This window comes from Perca flavescens, chromosome 14 (genome assembly GCF_004354835.1).
Source record: "Perca flavescens isolate YP-PL-M2 chromosome 14, PFLA_1.0, whole genome shotgun sequence".
Taxonomy (NCBI): domain Eukaryota; kingdom Metazoa; phylum Chordata; class Actinopteri; order Perciformes; family Percidae; genus Perca; species Perca flavescens.
In genome coordinates this window covers 4,709,005-4,736,421 of record NC_041344.1, presented here as the reverse complement: position 1 = coordinate 4,736,421, position 27,417 = coordinate 4,709,005, and the positions used below count along the sequence as shown (strand labels likewise).

The following is a 27,417-nucleotide window of genomic DNA, read 5'->3' as shown; positions in this document are numbered from 1 at the left end:
TTTTCTAGTGGAATCTCCGGACATTGTACAGATTTCATCAGAGAAAACGGCTCAGGTCTGGTATCAATCTTGTCATCTAACTCTTAGCAAGAAAGAAAGTAAGCGTATATTCATGTATTCATGTACTGATGTATTTTTAATAGCTGTGCGAGGGAAATTTCACTTAAAGGGGCAATTGAGTTAAGTTAAAATAGGTATACACGGTACATAAATCAGTGTTTTAATCACATTGGAATACATACAGTACTGTAGGAAAGTGCATTAACATGTAGGTTAAGATGAAAAACAGCCTCTCATGGTTTCATATTTAACATTTCGTTGCACTCCTGACTGTCAGATGGCTGCGACGGGATGCAGCAGAAAGCGTTTCTGTTGGGCGGCCGGTCTGGTGATGACCGAAGAGTAGATGACGTCGTGGTGGTTCTGGTCCGGTGGAGGCCTGCTGGGTCTCTCCCTCCAGTTCTGTCGGCCCAGAGAAGCGTAATGGATAGTCTCCTCCGGCAGGGACGGACTCTCGGGGACCTCCCGCTCTGCGGAGACACAGGTGTGTACGGTATGTACAGTGAGAACTGATGAGGATGAATGAAACGTACGGTGCAAAGGGTGGATGGTGTTACCGGTTTGCGTGTTGGACGTATTCCATGGCTGCAGCTCCGTGTCTTCATGTCTCTGGGCTGCAGACAAACAGAAGACAATGAAAGAAGTGCAAAACAACCCAGAGCATTTTTTTTTTACCTATCCCAGAATGCATCTATTTTATTTATTTATTTATTACAGGAACAGTGCATGTTAATATACATTTCTGTCAATATGCCACGGTTAGCCAGAAGGCTATTTTTCATCTGCAGTCCCTATACAGATGGTAAAAGTCACCCTAAAAGAGAGTAAAATTACATATTTACATAACAATATAACAATACATTTGGTAAAAAGTACAATTAAGCTAAAATGTACAATAGAAACAGAGCAGACCAACAATCAGGCAAACATCAGACAAAGACATGAACACATGCACACACACACACAAGGCAAGAAGCCAGCAGGGGGCAGTGTGAGCAGGTCTAAAAGTTAATGATAATGTTGATAGCTCTGATTATCAATGAGCTATTTCTTTAACTGGATCTTGAATGTGCTATATTTATTTAGATTTCTGATGGTTATGGGGGTGAGGTTCCACTCAGTAGCAGCTCGAACAGAAAAAGCAGTGTGACCAAATACACTTTTTTCCTAAATGGAATGATACAATCTCCCCCCGCTGCACCTCCGGTTCTGCTGTGATCAGATGTTGACAAAACTGGTGGAGAGAATGGGATGATAAACTGTGAATAATTTTATAGTCAAGACACAGATTTGAATATTTGACCATGTTTTCCCAGTTGAGTAATCTGTGTTTTTCTAATATTGGACAATGATAAAAAAATGCTTGGTTTCTTGTCCAGAATTTTAACTGTTTGTTTGTGAAGTGATTGCAGAGGTTTCAGAGATGTAACACTTGCTTGGGACCAAATGGTTAAACAGTAAGTGATATGTGAGAAGGTCATAGAGTGCATGCACATTTTTGCTGCCTTTGTGGACATTTGATGTCGAATGTATCTAAAGTTACTGAGGTTGAATTTGATTCAATTCCAGACCCTTTTTACATGTGATGTAAATGCAACTTTGAATCAATTAACCCCCCAGAATATTTGTATTCTGACACGATCTGCAGCCTTTCCCCTAACACGAAAACATCCGGCTCAACACTAAAGTTTCCGTGGGACTTGGCAAAGAACACTGCTACTGTTTTTGATGTGTTCAACTGCAGGCAGTATTGTTTCAACCAAGCTGTAATATTAACCATGTAGTTAATGAGCTTCTCAGCCACCTGAGAGATATTACTAATATGAACATAGACTACGGTGTCATCAGCATACATCTGCACAGAAACATCAGAACAGACGGACGGGAGGTCATTTATGTAAAGTGAGAACAACAAGGGTCCCAAATTTGATCCTTGAGGAAGACCGGTGGACAGACTGAGGGCCGCTGAGTTAAATGACTGGACTCTGACATGTTGGGAGGGGTCAGTGAGGTAAAACTCAATCCATTTAAGCGCATCTGAGGAAAAATTTAAACTGCGTAATTTTGTCAGCAAGATTTTACGATTGACTCGTAGACAAAAGTGTCTGTGGCGTAGCCAGAGCTTACTCCACAGCGCTGTGGAGATAGAGCTGGCAATGCAATGACTATACGAAGGGTAAAGCATTGTGAAACGCTTTCTGTCTGTATCTTCAGATACCTGCACATCTGCGTTTCTTCTTCCTCCTGCACTTCATGCCGGTCAGTAAAACACAGAGGGCGACCATGAGGACAATCATTACCGCCAACCCCACGACAGCAACCATCAGCAGCGCTGTGAGACCACAGACACAACATCTGCTCAGCAAGACATTCAAACATCTGTAAACTTTCTGCTTGAGACAGGTGACGGTGCCGACTCACCATTCTCAGGTCTCTTCTTCTCCTCCTCCGTCTTTGTTTCAACCACATCTGATGAACACAGCAGGAAGTTTAGTTTAGCGATCACTACCCGTTTTATCAAAATAATGTCCGGTATAGACAGCAGCGGTTCTGGACCATTTCAAATGGATGGACCATGCTGCACTGTGAGAATTTTTATTTATTTTACAGAAAATCCCAAAACTGAAAATTCTGTACATTTACGAAACAATCCTCTGTACCTTTAAGTGGCCATTTCTGTTAATCCAAAAGAATCAAAATATGGAAAAACACCTGGGGAAAATCATTACAGAAAATTCCTTCATACACAGTATATTAGCGCGTATTTCTACAGACATTTCCAACAGTGTGAGGCCTACGTGCGATAAGTCTACGTGAAACGCAGGTATACGCAGTATACCCACTACATTACACTGCCACCAACCGTCCATAGGTCTTCTTCTACAAAAGACAAACCATACACATATAACAATAAACCCAAGATTAACTCATTCAGTGTTAACCTACGTTTTATTTATCACTGCACATGAATAATATCCCCTCTTTGGGGATAAAGGTGGGGTAAAAAATGTATGACATTTTTTTGCCACAGTTAGGGGAGGCCAGAGGAGGGTGAATATATTCAGGGGGGATATATATATATTACGGGGGGCACTTGCCACCCTTGACTCCCCCTTAGAACCGCCACTGGGTATAGATCATGGATGAATTAATTCAAACTTAGCAGAGGAACTAAATGATGTGTCTCTGAGCTGGTGTTGAGAACATCCTACCTGTGACAGCAGTTGTTGTGATCGTACCGGTGGTGTGCTCGATGCTGGTCGACTCCGGCTGCACTGATTTATCAAAAAATATGTTATTTTTAATTTGTGCCATCACAATGTGTTGTGATGAAAAAACAACATACTGGGGCGTTTTTCAGAAGAGTCTTTTTTGGTAAAAAAAAAAAAAAAAAAACATAGCACAATAACCTTGTGCTTGTTTTTTTTTCTAGAATCGATTTTGTAAATTAACTTTTTTAGGAATATTTACATCATATCAAGTAATTAAATTCCAGCTAAGCGAACCACCTGTCAGGACGGTGAGTCTGGCCATCAGCACCCCGTTGCACTTATACCCTCCCGCGTCCTCCGGCTGCAGGTCCTCGATCTGCAGGGCGTCGTTCCCGAGGCTGAGCCGCGACCTCTCTGCTCGCACCGTGCCGTTTTTGAACCGGGTGAGGATGGTCACCCACCGCGCTCCTTCCCTCCGGTGGGACCACTTCTTCTGAATTCTGAAGGAGCCGTTGCAGGGGAGCAGCAGCGTCCGGCCTGCAGACACAGCGAAATCAAGGCCTGAGGGAGCAGACACAAAGACGCATAATGGTCAGTGTAACGCTTATCAGTTCAATTTTCTAGGCACAGACGGACATTTGGAAAAACAGAAATATGGGTTCCAATATCCAATTTTTCTTTTTTTCCGCCTTGCACTAAATAATTAGAGTAATTATGGGTATATGCCATTGGTACTTTACACAACTGACAGGATTTCACCTGCAGTATTTCTATTTCTATGTAAAAAAAACAAAAAAACAGGCTTATCTGATGAACCTAAATTCTGTCTGAGTCACTGTAGACTCCCTACTTGTCTGTTTTGCATGCATCATGTTCTCACATGTTCCTTATCGGTGGTTTAAACAACAAGCCACGACAATATGCGGTTTATTCCTCCCCTCTAATTTTAAGACAACCCACAGGAGTGTTTTCTGTCCTCATATCTAAACCAGACAGTGTAATGTTGTGGTTTTAACCCTTTGAACTCTTTTAATAGAAATGCTGCAGTGCCTACATTGTTTTTGGCTTATTGTGATGTCATTTCTTGGAGTGTCTTCAAATGCTTCATATCGCTAAAATCAGTGCAACCTAAGCTAAAAGCTTATGTAAGTCAATAAACTATTATATTATTAATAAAAGTATTGAAAATGTGTCATGAATTTAAAAAAAGAAAAGAAATCGGGATGTTTTCATCAAATTTTACTTAAATTCACACACAAAACATATTGATCCAAACGATTTCTAAATGCAAAAACATGAACAAAATACATCTTAACACTCCATAAGTTGATTGAACTGGGTGTCAAAGCGTTTTGATAGTTTCATCTGCAATACAATGGTGTCCTGTGGGTGTCACGTAACGTGATAGGATCATCACGAGCGTACAAAGCAGTGACGCGAAAGACAGAAGCCTTAGCTTTCTGCCGCAACAAGAATGGACGTACCCCCTGCAGTCCTCCAGAGTACCCCTAGGGGGACACGTACCCCCTGCGGTCCTCCAAAGTACCCCTAGGGGGACACGTACCCCCTGCGGTCCTCCAGAGTACCCCTAGGGGGACACGTACACCCTGCGGTCCTCCAGAGTACCCCTAGGGGGACACGTACCCCCTGCAGTCCTCCAAAGTACTCCTAGGGGGACACATACCCCCTGCAGTCCTCCAAAGTATGGTTCTCAAGCTTTTTTCACTAATGTTCCTCCTTTTTTAAGCAGTTCAACGTTTTTTAATGTACCCCCTAACCAGCGCGAATAGATTTTGGTAGAAAAAAAAAGTCTCTATAAAGAGGAACAATACAGCAATGTCAGCGATAGATTTACTAAACAACAGCCTTGTACCTGGAAAACATTTTCAAAAAACGACAAAACCTTGGAAAAAGACGGGAGAAAGAAGGAACTAAGGCAAGAATAGGTCGCAAATAGTAATAAAAACGTTATCTGGAAAACATTTTCAAAAAATGACAAAACCTTGGAAAAACACCGTGGAAAGAAGGAAGGCAACAATAGGGCGACAAACGTGACAAAAAATTTGCGACAAACTTTGAAAAAAGAGACAAAAAATTCAAGAAGAAAAAAAGACAGTAGAAAAAAGTAAGGAAGAAAGGCAAGAATAGGTCAAAACAAGCAACAGAACCTTTAAAAAAAGGTGACAAACTTCACAAACAGCGACAAAAGCTTTGAAAAAAGAGACAAATTTGGAGAAAAAAAAGACAGTAGAAGTAAGTACAGCCTAGGAACTGAAAAACATTTTGCAAAAAATGTCATGTATCCCCTGCAGTCCTCGAGAGGACCCCTAGGGGGACACGTACACCCTGCAGTCCTCCAGAGGACCCCTAGGGGGACATATACACCCTGCAGTCCTCCAGAGGACCCCTAGGGGGACACATACACCCTGCAGTCCTCCAGAGGACCCCTAGGGGGACACATACACCCTGCAGTCCTCCAGAGGACCCCTAGGGGAACATGCACTGCCTGCAGTCCTCCAGAGGACCCCTAGGGGGACACACACTGCCTGCAGTCCTCCAGAGTACCCCTAGGGGGACATGTACACCCTGCAGTCCTCCAGAGTACCCCAATTTGAGAAACACTGCTCTAGCTGTTATGGTTTTTTATTTTAGATTGATTTAAACAGGATCATAAACAACGACCTCCTGCGTCCACCGGCGGGGGGTCTGTTTAAACCACGTTTGTCAAACTCAAGCCAAATCCGTCCCCACGCAGATATTGGTCAATTTAGGTTAATAATAAATAAGGGCCCTACTTAGTTTTTTTTCGACCTTCTTTGTCGCTTTTTTCTTTGATGGCTAAGTAACTTTTTGGGAGGATTTCTGTCGACCGAGCTGTAAGCGAGAAGACTATACGAGACATGCAATAATACAGTAAAAGATGCTTGACTTTTTCAATGAAAATAAAAGCATGTGAATTAACTCTACATGTCTGGCCCTTGATGTGATTCTTATTTCCCAGTGTGGTCCTTAGTGAAATTAAGTTTGACACCCCTGGTTTAAACACTTTGTTACGTAATACATTCTGTATCAGAGGCAGGTTTTTAAGTCTGCCTGAAGAAATCCCGCTAAAACTGATATGATTTGAATTTGTCATGAGTCAGTTAAAGTAGGTAAAAGAGCGCAGATGCGGAAGATCCGGAAATGCATTAAGCCTACCAATCAGAGCAGACTGGGCATTTTTGGGAGGGGGGGCTTAAAGAGACAGGCACCAAAACGAAGTGTTGCAGACAGAGGGTGTAATACAGGTATATTCAGGGAGACAGTAAGAGAAATATAATGTGTTTTGTTTTTACATTAAAGCATGTAAAGATGTTCTAGTAGAAACCCAAAATACAAGTATGAACCTGAAAATGAGCATGATATGGGACCTTTAATCAATAAATACACATTAAAGGAGATGCATTAATAAAAGTATAATATACCCTAAAAGTGAACAGTGACAAATATAAAAAAAAGCTGAAAAATGTTGGTAGGTGTTTAAAATTACTGTATATTTCTTATGTTGCTATGAATATATAATATATAATGATGTAGATATAATATATACAGGAACTATTTACAGTTGGATATAAGGGGTATTGAACATATTGTTTATAACAGATAATAGATAGTTTTTCCATCAGTTTTTCTGATCTTTATTTACAGTATATGACTGCAACACACTTGTATTTTTATATTTAATTTTTTTGTTCAAAGTGAAATAGGGAAACGAGAAAATAGGAAGAGGACTGGTTCCCTTCAGCTCTTGAGGTCTTCACATAGGCACACAAAATGCTGACTAATAATGTAGGCCTGAGATATTTTGGTGTGAAAACACCCCAAGAGAACTGAGTTTGGTTTGTTTAAAGAGGACTATATGTAAAAACACCCAAATGAGATAACCAGTGATCACTCATGTTGTACTAATATTGTGTCTTTTTCAACAGGAAGTGAAGAAAGATGCCCCGTCTATGATAACGAACATGTACAGGATGGATTTTTTTTGCTTTAGCCGACACATGGTGAAAGATAAGAAATGTTCCTTTTTACAAAAAAAACACAAAGAACTAGATAGACAACTTCCGCTTTCTATTTTGATCGAGACCGATGTGAAATTCACTTCTCCACTGTGTTATTTTTGCTTTACAGAGGAGAAGTGAATTTCACATCAGTCGCAGTGAGATTGGGGACATTGCAGACAGACTCTATTTCAGCCCAATGGTCCCACAGCCCAATGGTCCCACAGCCCAATGGTCCCACAGCCCAATGGTCCCACAGCCCTATGTTCCCACAGCATTATGTTCCCACATAATAGGATAATAGGTGATACAAATTTATGAAAAAGGAAATGTGGGAACATAGGGCCTAATTTTGGAAAAACGTTTTGGACGTTCACCACACTTTGAAACGAGGCCATGCCCCTTTATGAGACAGAAAGTGTGTACCGTTTCACACCATTGGCGCTACTGTCTTTAGTAGTGTAGAGGATCTTTGATTACAGTCTCTCAAACAATCAGTCCAACTGTTTAAATAAATCCCTCTTTCCCACAATGCACCACTCCTAGCTCTACCTCCAGCATAGGTAACATATTTGACATTTCTGTCTGTATCTTGGAGCTCTTTTAAGCCAGCGCACTCAAAATGTGATATAAACTAGTTATGAGGTATGATATGATAAGCCTTTATTTTCCAACAATAAAGGAAAGGGGAAAAGCATAATATGAGCACTTTATGGACTTAACAGAGCATGTTTAGAGTGAATCAGGTGATTCAAAACTTGTTCCTGATTGGGGAAATTGGAAGTTTTACAACTCTCCCCGGTCTCCCCGTACCTGTTAGCACCTGCAGCTCGGCCACCAGCCGCTGGTTACAGCGGAACTTCCCGCTGTCAGATTCGTCGAGCCGCTTGAGGCAGAGGCTGCCGTCGGGCTCCAGGATGTAGCGTTGGCGGTCGTCTTTGGCCTCGTAACTGCCACGTCGAGTCACCACCACCCTGTCCCGATGAGTCCAGACCACGTCAGAGCTGTCGGACCCGCCACACTGCAGACAGACGTGGTGATCCTCCGGGACTGAAATCCGGATCACTGCTGGAGGACAGAAACAGGTTGGAAACTCCCTGAGAGCTTTTCTCGTTCTGTTTTAGTACTTTTATTTACCTGGTTTTACTTAATGTTGTTTTTCAACCAGTTCAACTCTTCGCAATTCCATGTTAGAGACTGTCCTCCCCCGAAAAAACGGCCACATAATGCCTACCATACACGAGAAGACTTTAAACAGACTTTAAAAAGACTCAAATCTGACACCATCTCACATCTAACGTTAGAGACCGTCATCATATGAAAAGACTACAACTAGATTTGTTTTGAAAAATCTAATCAAGCTAGCGTTAGCTGGTAACTTGAGGGAAAGTTTGCAGATTTTCTGTTCTGCCGTACATGGAGATGAATGTCTCCAGTCCGCGTTTATCTGGCGGTAAAACTCCCGTTGGATGACTCGCTTCAGAAGGGTTGAAAATCAGCTTTTTCTACCGCTAGCGTTTAGCTTGGCGCCGCGCCATAGCAACCATAAACACCACTGGCTCTAGCTGTTTGCTGCTTCCTGTTTGGTGCTGTGTCCAAAATTCTGAACCACCCCTTTAATCTGAGTCTGTCAGCAGCAAAACAGCACTTTAGTGAAGGTAAATACAAGCTGGACAATTACTATTAACTTACATTGTAGCTTGTTTCGCCGCTGCCGACTGCAGCGATCTCGCTTAATACTGGACCAATGTCAGAGACTGTTGTTCCCATCAGTCACTTAGACACAAAATAATAGGAAAATAGGGTCCCGGTTGAAAAAAAGGTAGTTACCTTTTAAGGACAGGACTGAATTTCTTTTTGACGGCACCACAGCATCAAACAGAAATGTTCCGTCCTCTACATTTCCCAGTTGCTGTTTTGGATGCGGAGCTGTGTCACTCACATCCTGCTCATGGTCAGTTTTTAGCCTTGCTTCCTGTTTTATCTCATGGAAACATGCTGGTGTCATGTCATCCAGTCGGCTTCAAATGACAAAGCAGGAAGCAAACGCTCAGAACAGTGACTGTCAGTGTGAATGTTATAACAACATATTCTCACTGTCGCGTAAAATACGTGCGCTTCGTCAGGCGCCGTTTGCGTTATTGGTTCTAAAAGTCTCCTTTAGCGTCACATCTAAACGCGTCGTATCTGACGCTGAGAGCTGCTGCCCAAGCGTCCTTATTTTACGAGTTTGGAGTGAGAACAGGTTGGTTATTACGAGAAAATTAACGTTTAAAATGTGCAGGAATGTCTTTATGAAAAAATTAAAAGTCTAATCATAACAATACAACTAAAAAGATGTAAGGGCTAATACTTGTTTTCTTTTTGATATAGTTTTAAGTAGTCACTGGAATCATAATTATTCAAATTTAGTTTATTATTTTCACTTATTATTACTAGTTGACAGTTTATGCTCCATTATTAACGTAGAAAGGGCTAAAAAATTTATCTCTTTTGTTGTTTGAGGTGCTTTTCTTAGCTAAGAACAAATCCAAGATAAGAAAACATTAGTGAATGTCAGAATCTTCATAAAAAGTGCGTAAGCGGGGTTTAAGAACACATTTCTTCGTAAGAATGGTTGGTGAATGTAGCCAATTGACCATAATAGACCTGGGGCCTAGCTCTGTTGCTTTGCCAGACGCTCGGAGAGCGATGGGCCCTCTTATTTTATGTAAAAAACAGTTTCAGAAAATACTACTTTTCTATATATATTCTATATCTATATACTGTAGATATAGAATATATATAAAATATAGTATATATACATACTTATTCTTAGTTCATATCACTACAGTATAAAATTCCTTTTTTTAAGACTGTTAGACAAAGTCCCAAAGTATCGTCATTCTTTTTTTCCCCCTAGAAACTACTTTAAGTAAAAGAAAATATAATTTTTTTCTGTAGTATTTAAGGTCTCACACTGTAAAATGCAACATGTCTTTCACTTAGACATGAAGACAAGCCAACATACAGTATTTCCTTAAAATGCACAACAAACAACTCAATGAACAATAAAAAAATATAATAAAAAGTTGTTAAAAGATTGAGTAATGATGATTATTGTAAATACACTTTTGTAACATGAGTCCAAAAGCAAATAAAAAAGCAGCAGTTGAAATTTTAAATGCTGATAAATGAATCAGAAACCGACCTGTAGCTGTGGAGGATCCACTGCAGCGGATCAGAGCGGTGTGCAGGAAACAAACGTGACAGAAGATGATGAATGTGGACATCTTTGGATGGAAAACATCAAACTGCTGCTGCTGCTGCTGCTGATGATGATCCAAGTCTAAAGCCTCAGCATGTGAGACACTTTTCCACTTGTTGCTCCTCTTCTTTTTCCTCTTCCCCGTTTGTTCCAAAGACTCTGTGAAGAACGGAGCGCCATCGTCTGTATACGTCACAGACACTTGGAGGCTTGTATACTCCCAGCATTTAGCAGCTGCCTTCAATAATAACTCAACCAGTCTCCCTTGTGTTGTCTTCCCGTCGGCCGTGCAACTTTTGGGTTTTTCTGGGTCAACATTTAAAACTAAAACAAAAAAAATATTCAACATTTTGGTCGTGTTTTTCGACGCTTTTGTTGCTTTTCCTGATGTTTTTGTCACTTTTCTTTCACTTTCTTTCCGTTTTTCCAATGTTTTATTTATTTATTTATTTTTGGGCATTTGTAGGTGTTTATTGACTGGCCAGCTGAAGAAATGAAAAGGGAGAGAGAGGGGGGATGACATGCAGAAAAGGGCCGCAGGTCGGAGTTGAACCCGGCGTTGAGGCATAAACATCTATATGTGGGCGCCAGCTCTACCAACTGAGCTATCTGGGTGCCCTTTTGCCAATGTTTTTGAAGCTTTTATGACGTTTTTTTCACTTATTTTTTCAATGTTTTGGTCACTTTTTCCTCTGTTTTTGTCAATTTGTTTCTGTTTCCTTTTTAATGTTTTTTTATTGTTTTTCCTGCGTTTTTCAAGCTTTTTCCAACATTTTTGTCACTTTGTTCAACCCTCTTTTATAAAAAAGAATTCCGAATGCTACAAAATTGAATAAAACCCCCAAATTCAATGAAAGTAGTGAAATAATCATTTGTTTTACTTGTGAAGACTGTTGAATGGAACCATCCACGTTATCTTTTTTGACAGTTTGGTTAAAAGAAACCCAAATTTCTGATCTAGAAACATTTTTGAAAATGGGTCAAATTTTAGCCGAGGACAACATTGCGCCCCTAGCGGTGGCAGAAATACGACCTAATATCTAAACCAGAGAACGTAACGGTCGCGGTTTTGAACGTAAAAGTTGGGATTTTAAACACGTATTTAAATGTGTGAAATGTTTGCAGTTTGGTGAGTTTTAGGCCCCTATTAAAGCAACATTAGAGAACTTTTCCCACTTCGGTCCCCCTACAGGTTGGAAGCAGAATTGTCCATTACCGCTGTCTGTTGTAGTTCTTTATGTCTCATTCGAACTACAGATCCGCTGCCCGATCTGGCAAACTTGCATAGTGCGGTTATAGCCGATAGAAGGGTCGCAAAGCGAATGGAGAAGTGACGTTCACCCTGTTACGAGTTGATGAACCACTGAAACGATTTTGGAAACATTATTTTAAGGTACAAAAAGTTCTCAAAAAGTAGTGTTGCTTTTAGTTTAGAAAAAGGTCATAGTTTTTGGGTTAAAATTAGACGTTACTTTACTTTCCAACGGTGACGCATGTGTCGCTGAACATGACGTTCGTAAAGTCTTTTTGTAAATATAGATCGTATTTTGCTGCTTGAGCAACAGACTTCTGGGAGCCATGGTCTCTAATAACTGTAAAAATATATTGTAAACAACTGAAGAACTAAGATGCAACATGTGACCACTTTTCAAATTCTGAAAACATTAAAATATTTTGAACTAAAGACAATCTAAAACGACAATCTCAACTGTAAACGAGAACCAACATCAGCTTTTAATTTGAGCATTTACATTTAAGATATACTAGACTACGGGCTAGTAGTCCTTACCTAGCTACTGCGACTGTGCGACTCCCAACAAAGATTGAACAGAAGTGAGATGTCTCACTCTGTAGCTAAAACAGAGAGCTCAACACACAGGGAGAAAAGAGGAGCTGCAGCAATGTGCAGTACAACAAAAATATGGTGTTTTTTTAAATTTAAACCATGTAAACCTATTCTGATATAACATCTAACTGCAATTATGAACCTGAAAACGAGCATAATATGAGCACTTTAACTAACTCGTACTGACTTTAAATTGTAAATGACCAATTAGAAGAACACAATTTTCACAACTTCAAATTGTCTTTATAAAATACTTTGCAAAGAGTTAAATTGTGAAAACATGTGAAAATAATATAACAGATATAAGCTGATATACATGTTGTTAAATTAAAGGTCCCGTATTTAAAAGGTGACATTTTTACGCCATTTTTTCATAATAAAGCTGATTCGTGGTGCCTTTTTAAATACTGTGAAAGTAGTCTCTCATTGCCAGCATGAAGACAGACACATTACTGAGCACCACTCAAACTAAAATGAATCAATGCAATAAGATGTAGTTTGTATCTTCATAGTCTTGCATTGCTCTGGTTTATAATAATAATAATAATCTTTATTTATAGAGCACGCCAAGCACAGAGCTTCACACTTGGACAGATAGTCTAGCTAGCTGTTTGGATTTACCCTGCAGAGATCTGAGGAGCAGTTAACCATAGTTCTCACAAATCCACCGGAGGTTAGAACGGCAACACAAAGAAAGAGGAAGGTGATGGACACCCTGCCGAAAAGAGGGACATCCGGCGGAATTTACAGCGGCACTGGGTCATTCCCGTAAATGAATCGTTGTCGATATATAGACTACTGTGAAAGTAAAAAAAACGTTCAATCCACAGAGAAATGCACACAGCCAGTATTCAGAAAATGTGCCTTGAAATGAGCCGTCCATTGTGATATCACAACTATACTATAAATAGGTAGAAAGTGTCGCTACAGAGCCGTTACAGTCATTCCCCCGGCTGCACTGATGGAGCAGAGTTATTGGTTCTGGTTGTTTGCCGTTGCTTTGGGTTTCTCCAGTAAACAATACGTGTTGTTCAGTAAACAATACGTGTTGTCAATTTGCTGTGACAAACCTGTGGGCCGAGAAAAAATACAGATCATAATTTTGTCCGTTTCATCAGGGTAAAAAAATTCACCATCTGCTTCTCATTCAGTGTTTTGTTAAATATATATTAATATTATTTAGTTTCTGTATTTCCAGTTTTGAATAGAATCTGTCTTCTTACATATATCATGGCCTCTTTGACCCAGTAAACCTGCTTATATATCCTATGTGTTGAAGTTACCTTTATTATTATAATTGTTGCCAATCAAGGAATATGGGGACTCATTAGGAAGTGATGTCACTGTGAGAAGGAATGAAACACAATGAATATATATTATAACACAGGACTTCCACCCAGGAGTCCGGTGTTCGTGTCCCGTTCTTGTGCCGCGTGTCACTGAAACGTACACTATGTAACCCCACCCACCATCTTCTCCTAAACCTAACTATCCCGTTCTTGTGCCACATGTCAGATAAACGTACGTCCCGACTCAGACGCCAAGAGCCCCGACTAAGCGCATCTAAATATGACGCCAAAGGGCTAGACGCAAGTCCCAATAGTGTCAACAAGTGACGCCAATGGTGCCGACCAAGTGCATCTAAATATGACTCTGTGTTTCTCAAATGGGGGTACATGTCCCCCTAGGGGTACTTTGGAGGACTGCAGAGGGTACGTGACATCTTTTGCTAAATGTTTTTAAGTTACAAGGCTGTAGTTCTTTTTTTTAACAGATCGCTTTTTTCAAAGTTTTTGTCGCTGTTTTTTGAAGTTTGTCACCTTTTTTTGAAGGTTTTCTCGCTTGTTTTGACCTCTTCTTGCCTTTCTTCCTTACTTTTTTCTACTGTCTCTTTTTTCAAAGTTTTTGTCACTTTTTTTGAAATTTGTCGCTTCCTCCACCTGCCAAAATAAAAGATGTCTTCTTGGTTGTTTTGTTAGATGCAGAAAAATCTAAATCCATTTTTGTGTATGAAGATATGAAATATAGTCTGTCATAAATGCTCCCATTCTCACTGCATATAAATGAAAGCAGGAATAGAACAGTGAAGAAGTTCATTTTACATCAATCAGAATAGAAAGAGGAACTTGTCGGAAAAAGGAACATCTCTTATCTCTCACCATTAGTCGGCCGAGGCACAAATCCATTCTGTATCTCGTCATAGATGGGGCTTCTTTCTTCACTTCCTGTGACAAAGACACATCAGTAAAACACATCAGTGTTTTCACACATAGTCCTCTTTACGCGAACCAAACTCAGCTCTCTTAGCACGTTTTAATAGTTGGTTCGTTTTTCCGCAATTTTTTTTTACATTTCTTTGCCTTTGTTGTTTTTGTTGTAGTTTTAACGATGTTTTTGTTGCTTTTGTTTTTTCGAGTTTGTGGTCACTTTTTTGTTTTTGGTCACTTTTTTCAACGTTCTTTTATCAAATTTCTTTCATATGCTACCAAATTGAAAAAAACAAAACAAATTCAGTGAAAGTAGTGAACTGATCATTTATTTTACTTGTGAAGACTGTTGAATGGAACCAGACAACGTTATCTTTTTTGACAGTTTGGTTGAAAGAAAACCACATTTCAGATCTAGAATCCTTTTTGAAAATGGGTCAGATTTGACCCCGAGGACAACATTGCACCTAGTCTAGAAATCTAGACGCACCGTAGGGGCAGCAAATGTAATTTACAGCCAGGGTCAGTCTAGCAACTCTCGGTTGGCTTGTGAGCTGGAAAAACCAAACTCTAGTCAGGCCAATCACATTGTGTATAGAGTCGGTGGGCGGGGCTTAACATAATGACGACAGAGTTGTGGCGGTTCCGCGTGAATTCCCCGCTACTTGAAAACAAAGAAGATGGCTGCTGCTGCTGGCGAACGGCGGTCTTTGGAATCGTCTTTGGCCGCGACACTAGAAGACTTGGAGTTCAGCTTTTCTTTGAGAAAAGAACAAAGAACGGCACTGAAGTCATTCTTAAAAAAAGGAAGATGTGTTCGGCAAATACAGCAAAAGTTTAATCTATCAACTAGCGTTGCTCTGGTTGGTTGTAGCGCTATCCTATTGCGTACAGAGAGAATTTGAAAGACAACCATTTATCCCGCCCCTCGGATTGAACCCTGCCAATGGTGAGTTCCCAGACCCAACATCTGGATGTGGGTCTGGCTTTTCAGGCTACATTGCGGCCCTAGCGGTGGCAGAAATACGACCTAATATCTAAACCAGAAAATGTAACAGTCTTGCTTTTGAACGTAAAATTTGTGAATGTTTGCAGTTTGGTGATGTTTGGGCCACAAAACTATTAAGTTTCGAAAAAGAATATGTTTTTGGGTTAAAATTAGACGTTACTTTACTTTCCGAAGTTGTTCAGAAGTTCAGAAGAAGAGGTTTGGGTTAAAATCAGAGACGCTATACGTCACTTCCCAAAGGTTAAGAAAAAGGAACATCTCTTATCTCTCACCATTAGTCGTCTGAAGCAAAAATCCCTCCTGTATCTCTTCATAGACGGGGCTTCTTTCTTCACTTCCTGTGAAAAAGACACATCAGTGTTTTCACATATAGTTCTCTTTACACGAACCAAACTCAGCTCTCTTGGGCGTTTTCACACTTGGTTCATTTTTCCACCTTCCAAAATAACTCTGACCTATTAGTCAGAATTTTGTGTGCATATGTGAAGACTTCAAGGCCTCATCAGAGCTGAAGGGAACCAGTCCTCTTGCTGGTTTCTGGTTTCTTCATTTCATTTCGAAGAAAAAATAACAATAAGATCAACTATAAAAATACAAAAAGTGCGTTGCAGCCATACACTGGACATAAAGATCTTTATATACACTCTATGGTTGCAACATAAAAAAGGAAAATCAATATCTATAAAGTGTTATAAACAATATGTTTAATATATCTGAAAAGTAGGGGGACAAAGCTTTATTTTCCCCACCCCTTATATCCAACTCTAAACAGCTCCAATACATATTATATATTCATCTATTTATATATATATATATATATATATATATATATATATATATTCATAGCAAAATAACAAAAAATGTGAAACACCTACCAACATTTTTCAGCTTTTTTTTTTTACAGTTATACAAAAGGAAAAACAATATCTATAAAGTGTGTGAAATATGTTCAATATGTCTGAAAAGCAGTGGGGCGAAGCGGAAGCTTTTTTGTTTTCCCCAACCCTCATATCCAACTCTAAACAGTTCCTATACATATTACATATTGATCATTATATATAATATATATTCGTAGCAAAATAACAAACCGTAATGTGAAACTTTTTTTTTACAGTTATTCTTTTTATGTTTGTTCCCTTTTTGGGGTTTATTGATACTTTCTTTTATTAGTTCATCTTCTTAAATGTGTATTTATTGATTCAATGTTTGTCCTTTTAATGTGTAAACGGGTCAGGTTTGATTCACCTTGTCTTTTAAACCGTCTCCGAGTGAAGTTGACGATGATGAGGAAGAGGAGGAGGACGAAGGAGACGACTACTCCAATCACCCAACTGCGAAGCGGTTGAGGGACTTCAGGGTCAGCTGGAAGACAAAGTAAGAACTAGTTAAAACTTTGAACAAATTGCATGTCATTTACAAACACAGAGATATTATATGAAGTATTATTTGTCGTGCATGTGTATTTCAATACAATTATATACGCTTGATAGGCTGTTGTATCTACAGGTTAAAATATAAAAACCAACAAAATAAAAAACAAAGAAATAATTGATGGTCCAGGTAGTCTCGCATTGCCAGACCTTCCTCCACAGCGCTGCAGAGGAGGGTCTGGCAAATCCACACAGCACTCCGGGATGGGAGAAAAACATGTTCTGATTTATTTCCATTTCTTTAAACCAATCACAATCGTCTTGGGTGACGCTAAGCGCCGGACGGAGCCGCGGCGCCGCTGCAAAATAGCCTCTGGAAGGAACTTGTTTTGGTGGAACGTGTGTACGTTCAAAAGTAGTTTTAGTCGTGCAACAGAAAGCTCAGATTGGACAGATAGTCTAGCTAGCTGTCTGGATTTACCCTGCAGAGATCTGAGGAGCAGTTAACCATAGTCCTCAGAAATCAGCCGGAGGTTAGAACGCCAACACAAAGGAAGAGGAAGATGATGGACATCCGGCCTAAATGAGTGAGAACTGGCAGAATTTCCGTCCGTAACAGAGCAATCCCGGAAGTGGAACGTCGTGAATGTTGACTGACATTTACAACTAAGATTTAAAAAGATTTACTTCAAAGAAGTACTAACTGAAAATGTTCAGCAACCTACAAGTGTATACCAAATTGTAGGCCATACTTTTATGAATAAGTGGACATAATGTTCACACATCACCTGGACTATGATGGTTGCATCGTATTTTGTTGTAAACTTTGATGTACGTTTCTCAGAACAACTTTGATTCTGTCCTGTCCAGTTACCTGCGTTTGTGGAAGTTGTATTTCCTGTTGTTGTTGTCGGGGTTGTTGGGTTTGTCCTTGTTGTCGTTGTCTTTTTACCTTCTGTGTGTGGGGGAATACATGATACAGAATTTATTTTACATGCTCTCTCAGATTAAACCCTTTTTCATCCATTTAATTTCATATGAAGATCTGTTTCATCTTACTCCTCTTGTTGTTTCTTTGTTTCTTTGTTGTAGTCGTATCTTTATCAGTCCCAGGTGGAGTTGACGGTACAGTTACTTGTGCTTCTGTTGGACATAAGATATTGCATGAACATACTTTACTACAGAAAGTCCTGAGAAGATCTTACACTCAGTTTGAAATGGCTGACAGGCTGTGACCTTTCTGTGGTCCTTCATTTAGCAAAGTGTTCTCACAGCTTGCTGAGGATGTTGTTTGCTTGACTTGTCACGTTTTAAAATACAATTAACCTCAACGTTTTTTTTGAAGGCAGCATTTAACCTGTCCTCTTGGTTGAGGTTATTTTTCAGCAGTTTCTATTCAAACAAATAGAGACAATAGATAACATGCTCATGTCTTTCCGGTAAATATGAAGCCCCAGCCTGTTAGCTTAGCTTAGCATAAGGACTGTAGAGAGGAGGACAGCCATAGGCTGAAATCACAGGGGGGTCAGGACCCACCCGATTTTAGGTCTGTCCCCCCCTTAAAATATCATTAGAAACCACGCTGTGTATTGTAAATATTATATACTTCAAATAATTGTGTAAGCGGTAAAACAGTATAAATGCACACAGCGCAACAAAAAGCGTTTTAAGTTTATCAATCAATCAATCAAATGTATTTATAAAGCACTTTAAAAGCAGCCAACGTTGCACAAGGTGCTGTACAGAGTTTTTTTTTAAATAATTTAAAACATTTACAACATCTACATTTAAAACATAAAACAGTATCACAGTCAAAATAATTGCACATAAATGTCACCCTCTGCGGGGAAAGGCCAAGGAAAAAAGGTGGGTTTTAAGAAGAGATTTAAAAGTAGACAGTGAAGAAGCCTGTCTAATAGGCAGAGGTAGCTCATTCCAAATTTTTGGAGCTGCCACAGCAAAAGCACGATCCCCTTTAAGTTTCCGCTTTGTTTTAGGAACACTCAGGCGCAGTTGATCAGCTGACCTGTGTGAGCAGGTCGGAGTGTAGGGGTGAAGCAAGTCGGACAAGTATGATGGGGCAACACCATTTAAGGATTTAAATACAAGTAAATTAATTTTAAATTGGATCCTAAAATATACGGGGAGCCAGTGGCGTGAAGCTACAACGGGGGTAATGTGCTCATATTTACGTGGTCCCGTTAAGAGACGCGCCGCAGTGTTTTGTACCATCTGAAGACGAGCAACTGAAGCGGCACTGATGCCTACATATAGGGAGTTACAGTAATCCAACCTAGTGGTCACAAAGGCGTGTATTACTGTCTCAAAGTGCTGTCTAGTAAGAATCTGCTTTATTTTGGCTAACTGCCGTAATTGGAAAAAGCCTGCTTTAACCACTGCCCCAATCTGTTTGTCCATCTTAATATCTGAGTCAATTTTAATCCCTAAATTGGTAACGGCTGGCTTGACATATTGAGCCAAGGGACCCCGATTAGAAACATTTTGTGTCCCCCCTCCCTTGCCTCACAGTGGTCTGGTCCACTGCTTGGTTTCTCCCTTTAAATTAACTGTACGCAGAACAAAAGCCCCGTTGGACTCGTGGGAGAGAATGAATCTGGCCAGTAAGTACACCTGCAAGGCTGTTTTATTCACCTTAAACATCAGATGAAGTGATTATTTTCTCTAATACAGAACAGAGTTGTCAGTCTTCTTCTATAATACCATTCAAATTCCATTATTTATTTTTTTTTATATTCAAATATTTAATGCTCATATGCAGCCTGTTATAAATATGTACTACACTACTCAGGCTTATGCATTGTCAATAGCACTATAAGCGTGTGGTAGTTGTTACACATTCTGTCCACTAGAGGAACTTCCAACATCAGCCTGGCCTACATCATGGCGCATTGCATTTCTGGCACGCCGCTCTCTGTTTACATTATATTCCACCACGAACACACAGCGACAAACACACATCAACAGAGAACTCTGTAGTGAAACATGATCTAACAAGTGTATTGAAGCGGCTCTGTTGTAAAGGCTAACAGTGCTCAGTTAGCACAATGACATCATGTTGGAAAGCACAGCCGAAACGATTTGTCATAAACTAATTAACAATAGCGTTAGCCACGATGCTAACGGCATTGATAGCTAAGCCAAACGGTGATGTCACTACTATTTTTGTGATTTTAAAAGCAACCTGTTTCTTGCAGATTGTCACGTTACTGAGAATCCAGCTTTTAGAAGGTAATATATGAAGTCGATGCTAACTCTGACAGCTAACATTAACTTTAGCTGTCTCCATGAAACTCCCATAACTCCTATAACTTGCAACGCAGTCAGAAAATCTGAACGAGCTAACTAATGATGACAGAAGCATTTTGGCTCGGTGGATGTCGATTTTAAAGTAATGTTAAAACTATTTTACCATCTTTCTTCTGATTTCCAGCCGCTGCCTGTCACTCCCCCCTGGACTAACATTACGTAACGTCACAATGCCTTGTGTTTCTCACTCCCGTAACTTATTGTTCATCAGACGTGACATGAGAAGAGGGAGATTAGCCAACGTTAGACAACCTATTTATTAAAAAAATCACATCTGAATAGTAATTTCAGAATTCGCATAGTATTGATTTTTTTACTATTCGAATTATATTCGACTTTCGGAATTCGTTCAAACAGCCCTAATACAGATGATCCTGAGTCAATCATTAATTATTCATGACAAAGAAATAGTGTATTTTTTCACAGGTCCACTATGTTAGCAGTTATAAAATTAGTTACTTAGCTTGTTTTGGTAGCTTGAAGGATAGTTAATTAATGTTAGCTAACGTTAGCTTGCTAATTCCACCCAACATGCTTTCACTAGTTACAGAAAATGAGCCTAACAAAGTTTTCACTCATTTGGCCAGAGCACTGTACTTTTCTACACTGTTACAAGAGTGTGTAAATTAAATTGTTAAACTTTACCGATTTATTGTCCAGCTGACTGGCTAGTTAGCCTGCATGCTAGGACGCTCAGTTCTCAGTTCAGCATCATCTGTATTAGAGAAAAGAATCACTTCATCCGATGTTTGAAGTAAATCATATAGCTTCGCCAGCCTACTACATATTGTATCCTTTTACAAGAACAAATTTGGCTGTATTATTTGTGTCCCCTTCAATAATTGCTCTTAAAAACAATTACCTTTTCTGTTAGATTAAAGTTACGCCCATGGGAACAGCTAGCCTGGCTCTGGTCAAAGACAACAAAAAATCACCTACCAGTAGCTCTAAAGCTCACTGAATGCCACATCATATCTTGTTTGTTTAATATGTGTTTACTTCCGCCCATATTTCTGTGTTTCTCTCCGATTTCCTGTCTCTTACCTTCGATCACGTTCAGATAAACAGCTGGTTTTCCATCACAGTAGTAAAGTCCAGAGTCACCAGGCTGCACGTCTGTTATAGTCAACGTCTGGTCAACAGGGGAAACATCAAACCTTCTTAGTTGTATTCCACCAGAGTCTCTGGTCCATGTTGGAACATGTGATGCTCCGACATCATGAGGACATGTCAGAGTGATGCTGGTCCTCTCTGGAGCAGGGACTATAGTTGTTCCTGAACACAACAAACATACTGAGTGAACCGTCATAAATGTATTACACATGTTCAGTATGAAGTCAGAGGCCATTTGAAGAGTTTTAGGGTTATTTTCACTTAAAATGTGCTCCATGTTTATGAAGTTTTAGAGGAGAGATCTTTCCAAATATTTTTTTTTATTACATTTATATAGCGCTTTATCATAGACACTCAAAGCGTATTTGGGGGAGGGGGGGTGGGGACTGCTCTCTAACACCACTAATGTGTAGCACCCACCTGGGTGATGCACGGCAGCCATACAACGCCTTACGACGCCAGACGCCAGAACGCTCACCACACATCAGCTAGTTAGGGAGGGGGAGGGGAACATATTTTTAGTGGTGGGGGAAAACCCACGCAGACACGGGGAGAACATGCAAACTCCACATAGGCCTGGATTTGAACCCAGAACCTTCTTGCTGCCACAGCACTAACCACTGGGCCACCGTGCTGCACAAATATGACTACACAAGAACAAGATGACCCTTTTACCATGTTGTTAAAATTATAATAATGATGATAAATGCATTTAGTCCTTCATTTAAACAGATCCATTGTTCAAGAGTTTTTTTTTTTGTAGCACTTGTTCCCTTTGTGAGGAGCTCAGTTTAAACATGTGCTATGAAGTTTAAATGTCTTGTCGCATTATTAGGCCTATTAATAATCAGAGATGTGATCATAGTTTGACAAATTTTGCACTTTTTAAGATAAACAATGTGTTTGATTTCATAGTTAGTTGCACACATTAAAATCTTTATAATTGAAAATAAAAACTTAAACACAGAAGTGCAGATGTAGGCTGCACCAAAAAGCTCCTCCAATACAGGAAGTAAATATTCCTGCAAACCATAGTGCCATGAATTTAAAACCTGGTTTTAAATCCTTGCTATAAATAATTATTATATTATACTTTACAAAATAGTTGCCACTAAAGGTTTAAAAGGTGCATTTACATTTGAAATGCATCATTTCATTATTGTGCCAGAACATATTTTTTAAGTTTATTTAAGTTTATTTTTTATTAAACATTTAGCTTAGAGACATGATTCTGAAAAACAGGAAGAGAAACAGAAAGCAGAACAATTTTATTGGAGTTTGATGTTACCTGATGGGATCACCGTCAGATCTGCAGCTGCTTCATTGTTACAGAAGTATCTTCCAGAGTCTGAGACGACAGGTTTTACAATGAGCAGTGACTTATCAGCTGATGAACCGTATCGTCTGCCCGGGTCATCAATGTGTTTTATTTCTCCGTCACCACTAACTGTCAGTATGTCAGTTTTGTCTCCATTCCTCTCTCTGCTCCACGTCACGTCTCCCTCCACAGAGTGAGGACATCGCAGAGACACCGGTTTCTTTTCTTCAACTATTTGATGGATTATTCCTGCAAAAGAAACAATTTACAATAAATATGAATCTGTTCTCAGATTTTCAGCATTTCTAATATTTAATTAATTTATACCCTGTTGTTATTACACACTAAATACAGGCCTGAAATACACACACATGTTCAGGTCCTTTACATGCACTAATGGAGAGATGTCAGAGTGAGGGGGCTGCAACTGCTGAACAGGCACCCTGAGCAGTTAGTTCGATGCCTTGCTCAAGAGCACCTTGGCAGTGTCCAGGAGGTGATCTGGCATCTCTCCAGCTACCAGTCCACCTCAGACTTGAACCAATCGAATGAGACATTAATGTCTTTACTAAAACAGATTTTCAGACTATAGCTACAGAGGAATATATACTTTTAATGGAGGTTGTAGCCACACTCTTCTAAACATCTTCCAAACATCTGGATGAAGACCCTTTGAGTCGAAATGTCTTGGTTATCCATGTATTAAAGGGTAACTTTTTCAACCTTCAACCGATTTTCCCATGTTTTTGTGTTTAATGACTGATGGGAACAATTTTTTTTTAAATGGATCCAGTATTAGCAAGACCAAAACAAGTTGCATTGCAACGTTAAAGGGCAATTGCGTACTGTCAGTTTCCGTCCACTAATAGGGCTGTTTTTGCTGCTGACAGGCTCAGATTATTATTCTAAAGCCCTATACCGTGCGAATCGGCCATGTCTGTAATTTGTCAAGTAAAAATTCTACTAATCCTGTGCAAATAGAGCTTCAGTGTCTGACAACATTATGAAAATGATCCCTACTGAGATAGACCTTTCTGTTAAAGAGTAAGATCCTTTTAGTCTAACATGAATAAACCCTGAAATCACCATCACCAAACCCACTAGACTCCAAATAAATAATCAGTGCTTTTATTAGCATAAAACACACTTGATTCAAAGTCGAAAGAAACAACATAAAACTATGAAAAGCCGTCTTCGTTCGTCTTTCTAATGTCCCAACAATCACCACTTTGTTTTGATTAAAATAAACCCTTAATTCACCCATTTACATGCGAAAATATGTTGGTTCTATACATGCTAAAAGTACTGAGTCTGGTGGGTGATTTCTGAGCTGTTTCATGTTCAACAAAAAGGATCTTACTCTTTAACAAAATGGTCTATCTCTGTAGGAATCCTTTCCATAGTATTCTCAGACACTTAGAGTAATAATCTGAGCCTGTCAGGGGCAAAAACTTTTAGTGGACGCAAACTGACGGTGAACATTTGTTCCATAGGGTTACATTTGCAGCCCGGTTCGTGGCTGCCGGTTAAAGCGTTCTCCCTCAATCCTGGACCAATTTCAAAGATTTTTCTTCAAATTAGTGACTTAGACACAAATGTATGGGCAAATAGGGCCATAAAAAGAGCCATTAATAAAGGGTTTAAGAAGTACTATCAGAGGGCCTCAGATGTTTATTTTTTTGCCAACAAACACAATGGGCTTCCATTAAAAGTAAAACATTGTCACAGTTTTCCAAGATTTGAACACAAAGTTTAACTTCAACTTTGACCTTTAAATAATTAAACTCTGTGTCACTCACAGTTTCAATCTTTACACTACAATGACAACAAAGCAACCAGCCAATATCTGAGCAGATCAGAATCAGAAAAGGGTTTTATTGCCACAATCAGACACACCTACGTGGAATATGTCTTTGTGAATGGTGGAGACATACATAAACAAACACTTAACATTAAAGGTGCAGTAAGTGATGCTGCACAAAGACTGTTGATATTTGAACTCAACCGCCCCCCCAGATTCACAGACCGATAACTACTGGGTGGCCGGCACATTCACATACTGCCATCCCCCTCCCCCCCCCCCCCCCCCTCCCCCCCCCCCCCCACTACCATCAACTGTCTCTGCCTGTTGCTGATTGGCTGGAACAATGCTTTGTGGCTCATTCACCTCATTTTCTAGTCACACAGACAGGGCTCTGTATTATCACCGCTTTTTTTTTTTTTTTTTTTTTTTTTTTTTTTTCCAGAAAATAGAGAGCTAGGAGACCCTGAGGAGATATTCACTCAATTTGACAAAAAGTTGTAATGGATTAACATCACTTACTATACATTTAATAAGAAATAAATACAGAAATAGAAACTGTTATATACAAAATGGCTGCTTAGCATAAGAAGGCTGAGTGCAGACTGCAAAAATTATGCAGTATGTGCAATGGACAGATGTATAGATATACAGATGAGGACATATGTTTAGAACATGTTTGTTTACGTGTTCTGTAATGCGAAATAAAACTTTATTGTCTATAGTTGAATGATCAAGACTTTCTAAAGCAGTTTCCCTCAACACGTTAACCTCACACCGACTACAACCTGTTGCATCTTGAGTTGAACTACAAACATCATCTTTAAAAACTGATGAGACCGAATTGATTAATTTAAAAAATAAAGTCCTTACCTGCAGCAGCCTTATAGCCAAGCACTAAGACGAGCAGGTAAATGTTCACCCTCATCCTCACGCAGACTGACGGGACTGATCAGTGATCACAGTTTCCATCTGAAGAGAGAACAGGAACTCTGCTGCTTGGTGTCAATGTGCGTAGCGTGGAAATAGAAACCCACAATGTCGTCTCATATAGATGCCCTCCTCTATTTCCTCCTGTGGTTAATAAATGTTGATGTTCTCATTTTTTAACACGACTCATAGAGTGCCACAACTAGACAGTCACTCAAATCAGGCTGTTCTCATGAACTACTCACTCATACAGTTACTAAAAGCACTACACAGTAATGGCAGGGCCATTGTAAGGATAGCTTAAGTCATCTCCTAACTAGGGTTGGGTACGAAACCAGGTTCCTACGCAACCGGTAGGAATCGGATTAGAACGCACATTTCGGTTCCACTTAATGTGTAGACTAAAATGTTTTCCTTCTGTCGCTTTGAAACAGACGTAAAAATATCACAATTTCTCTGTTGTCTACTACTTTTAAAATGTATATTCTCCTTCTGGGCTCACCAAAACGGATGTAAAAGCATATTAACCATTCACTGGATGTGATCGCTAGTAAACATATTACACTTGCTCTGCTAGTCTACCGTTAGCTAGCTAGCTTTTAGTGCATTTAAAATGCCTAAAGGAAAGTGGTTAAAAGTGTGGCTGTATGTCACAGTCAAGGATTCCGTGTTAAGTGACTTAGGTTTACTTATTATATAATTAAGTACTTTAAAACATTAATATATTGTTACATTTAAATATAATTCTTTGATGTCATTTTTAAGTTTTTCAAGAATCAGTTTAGGAATCAGAATCATTTTAAAAGTACCGGTTTGGCATAGGAATCGTAAAAAATCGAAACGATACCCAACCCCACTCCTAACGCACCCAGTGTGTTATTGCATTTCAGTAGACGTAACAAATAACTCCAGTACATTAAAGCTTTCGTGCGTAAATTTTTGATAATAATGAACGTCCGTTACATTAAAGCCGTTGCCAAATGAGTTGCTACAAAGCTAATTAAGACTATCAGCTCCACACAACTCTCTCTGGATTTGTCAGTATGGCTATAATCAGAAGATTGTGCCCTCCGGCAACTTTTGCGTTCAGAAACTCAAGTGAAGATAATGACCTCTTCTGAAGAGTCCATGTTTTTTTAATCCTCCATGTCCTCCTTGGCTACTAGCAACTGCATGGAGGAGGTGTGGGGGTGGTGCGTGATCATGGAAGACTTGTATTATGTGGACGCGCCGACAGTTTTGTTGTCATTACTTAGAATTCCTCATGGGGGCGACAGAATCTACGCACTATAGCTTTAATGTGAAATGAACGTGGGGCAAACATAATTAGCAGGGCAGGAAAGAACATTCTTTACTGCAACTGCACACCCTGTAGACCAAATAACATGATCCCTAAAGATGGGAATGCAGATTTATTAAATGTGGAAAGATTTTTTAGGCTGCATGTTTGGAATCATCTTACTATGTGAAACTTCAACCGGGATCCGATGGATACACTGTTTTCTACGCATTTCACCTTGTCAACTTTAAAGGAGACCTATTATAAACCGATTACAGGTTCACACATTTGTACTTTTGTGTTTGTCTAGTCTATATCGACGACATTTAATTTACAGGACTGTTGATGTCCCTTATTTTCGGCCGGATGTCCGTTACCTTCCTCTTTCTTTGTGTTGGCGTTCTAACCTCCGTGGATTTGTGAGGACTATGGTTAACTGCTCCTCAGATCTCTGCAGGGTAAATCCAGACAGCTAGCTAGACTATCTGTCCAATCTGAGTTTTCTGTCTCCGACTAAAACAACTTTTGAACGTATACATGTTCCACTAAAACAAATTCCTTCCCGAGGCTATTTTGCAGAGGCACCGTGGCTCCGTCCGGCGCTTAGTCTGTCAAGACGATTGTGATTGGTTTAAAGAAATGCCACAACTAAAACAAC

General features: G+C 39.6%; 2 protein-coding genes across 2 annotated transcripts in view; both read right to left on the bottom strand.

Moving 5' to 3' along the window:
- Positions 1-117: 117 nt before the first annotated feature.
- LOC114568623 (uncharacterized) lies at positions 118-10,576 on the bottom strand. Its single transcript, XM_028598224.1, has 9 exons — positions 10,503-10,576; positions 9,143-9,333; positions 8,126-8,377; positions 3,570-3,833; positions 3,273-3,335; positions 2,482-2,529; positions 2,279-2,392; positions 618-674; positions 118-530 (listed from the first exon to the last, which is right to left on the bottom strand). Exons 2-9 carry the CDS (start codon positions 9,318-9,320, stop codon positions 334-336), a joined length of 1,173 nt encoding a protein of 390 aa, XP_028454025.1. The 5' UTR covers positions 9,321-9,333; positions 10,503-10,576; the 3' UTR covers positions 118-333.
- A 2,520-nt stretch (positions 10,577-13,096) lies between these two features.
- Positions 13,097-27,417, bottom strand: part of LOC114568530 (mucin-5AC-like) — a 42,318-nt gene continuing 27,997 nt past the window's right edge. Inside the window, exons 5-11 of the mRNA XM_028598144.1 lie at positions 18,051-18,134; positions 17,866-17,946; positions 16,867-16,971; positions 15,894-15,959; positions 14,565-14,630; positions 13,689-13,748; positions 13,097-13,475 (exon numbers count right to left, since the gene is read on the bottom strand). Of these exons, the coding sequence (XP_028453945.1) occupies positions 13,378-13,475; positions 13,689-13,748; positions 14,565-14,630; positions 15,894-15,959; positions 16,867-16,971; positions 17,866-17,946; positions 18,051-18,134 (560 nt within the window). The 3' untranslated portion in view covers positions 13,097-13,377. The remainder of the gene's footprint in view (positions 13,476-13,688; positions 13,749-14,564; positions 14,631-15,893; positions 15,960-16,866; positions 16,972-17,865; positions 17,947-18,050; positions 18,135-27,417) is intronic.

What these genes read in the sequence shown, in the direction of transcription:
- LOC114568623 (XM_028598224.1), bottom strand. Translation starts at nt 9,320, where the DNA reads ATGACACCAGCATGTTTCCATGAGATAAAACAGGAAGCAAGGCTAAAA. An exon ending in CACAACAACTGCTGTCACAG is followed by an intron (nt 2,530 to 3,272) that starts GTAGGATGTTCT and finishes TGTGTTCATCAG; the next exon opens with ATGTGGTTGAAACAAAGACG. An exon ending in GAAGAAACGCAGATGTGCAG is followed by an intron (nt 675 to 2,278) that starts GTATCTGAAGAT and finishes GTTTGTCTGCAG; the next exon opens with CCCAGAGACATGAAGACACG.